Source organism: Poecilia reticulata, linkage group LG15 (genome assembly GCF_000633615.1).
Source record: "Poecilia reticulata strain Guanapo linkage group LG15, Guppy_female_1.0+MT, whole genome shotgun sequence".
Lineage (NCBI taxonomy): Eukaryota > Metazoa > Chordata > Actinopteri > Cyprinodontiformes > Poeciliidae > Poecilia > Poecilia reticulata.
The window spans coordinates 10,690,266-10,691,993 of NC_024345.1; the positions used below are offsets into that span (position 1 = coordinate 10,690,266).

At 46.3% G+C, this 1,728-nt stretch overlaps 1 protein-coding gene across 2 annotated transcripts in view; it reads left to right on the forward strand.

The window, feature by feature from the left end:
* Positions 1–805: 805 nt before the first annotated feature.
* oprm1 (opioid receptor, mu 1) overlaps positions 806–1,728 on the forward strand; it is a 31,343-nt gene continuing 30,420 nt past the window's right edge. Inside the window, exon 1 of one of the 2 annotated variants that reach the window (XM_017309115.1) lies at positions 806–1,502. In XM_017309115.1, the coding sequence (XP_017164604.1) occupies positions 1,347–1,502 (156 nt within the window). In that variant the 5' untranslated portion in view covers positions 806–1,346. The remainder of the gene's footprint in view (positions 1,503–1,728) is intronic. The other variant, XM_008429198.2, reaches the window with a different exon arrangement.

The following is a 1,728-nucleotide window of genomic DNA, read 5'->3' on the forward strand; positions in this document are numbered from 1 at the left end:
CAAAAATGCATTTTTTAAAATTTTTTTATCTAAACTCTTGACCAACCACATCGTTGGTGACAGCAGTGCAGTCTTGTTTTTGCCAAGCTGAAGGATCACAGGTGCATTTTGGGATGAGACGTCAACATCCAGCGAACGCCCCCCAGTGGTCAAATGATTAACTTCATTAATCAGAGAATGGGTGTGTCTGCCCTGTGGTGACTTCTAAAGATTCAGCGTGACAAACTAACTTAATGTTCATCAGTGCAGACAGAGTGTCTGCACAGCATAGAATGAAGTTACGTTTTGTACTGATTGGAATGTATTATTGCCATGTTGCTATGAATTTCTTCCAATATCTGCTTTAGTGACCATGGTGTCACAAACTGTCCTGATCTAAACTGCATTGATAATCTGTGGAATATTGATAATAGACACAAAAACTAATATTACGAGGTAATCTTGTTTTCCATTCAGTGACACAGGTGGATCGGATCGCCTCCATGCCATGCTGCACTGAAGCAGGAATTCATACCAAAGAAGGTCCAAAATGAGTCATTTTTTAATTTCAAATATATATTTTTTGTTGGCTTTGTGTGATCATGTAAATTTCACGAGAAGCTGAATTTGGTTGTTCATTCGCCACAAAAATAAAAAGCAACTAAAATGCATTTCAGACTGTGTTCAGTGTTATATGTTTCACTTTCTGAACCAACTAGTTGAAGCAAAATAACTTTTTGAATATATTCCGAGTTGCGATCAACCTCCAAATAAGTTGATTGGAAGCCATAAGGAGGTTTGGAAATGAAGGCTAAAATCTTTTGAAAGGAAGAAAAAAAAATATCTGAGTAGAAAATAGAAAAGAGAGAAGGTAGGATGCAAGCACAGTGAGAGGAGAAAGGGGGAGAAAAAAGACGTTCGGGAAGAGAGAGGAGTAACCAATGAAGTACTGATTTGTGAGCTAAAACAGGGACATGAACGGAGGAGGATGGTGCGGAGAGACGCGGCGCTTGGAAAAATAAAGCAAGAGCGAACATTTATTCACTTCCACGCTTCCTGTCTGCTCCCACGCGGCGTTACGGTGCCACGAGAGGGTCGTCAGTGAACTCACCCCTCTCTACCTTCTCAGCGCATTTCTGCAGCACGTCGCGGAGCGCGGCTCAGACTCGTCCTGCGTGCGGGGCGCACCACACGGCACAAGCAAACACCCAGCCGGGCTTCTCACGCAGCCTCCGAGTCCGCGGACGGGCAGCCGTAGTTAGAAGCGCTTAAAGAGAGGGTGGTGGGGGGCAAAGGGCCATGGAGAGCGCCGCGAACAGCAGCATCTGCCGGAACTTCACCGACAACGGCAGCTTCGCGGAGATGCGATGCGGCGGCGACGGGAGCGGAGACGACGGTGTGTCCCGGAGCCTGGACGGAGACGCCAACCCCGTCATCATCGCTATCATAATCACCGCTGTTTACTCCATAGTTTGCATGGTGGGGCTGGTGGGAAACGTGCTGGTCATGTACATCATTGTAAGGTAAGAACTCTTTTTTTTTAAAGTAGAGAGAGAAGAAAGAGTGTAAGATGAGGCTTAGTTGCCCTTTTTGTGCCGATTCCAGGCTTTGTTGACGCTTTAAAACTCTTCCAGCCTGTTGCTGCTGGACGAATAAGTGTGCGCATTTGTGCGCGCGCGCGTGTCTAATGGACACGCAGTTTCCAGCAGGACTGCTGTTCGTGCGTAAAATGCGTCTATAGCCTCCCCT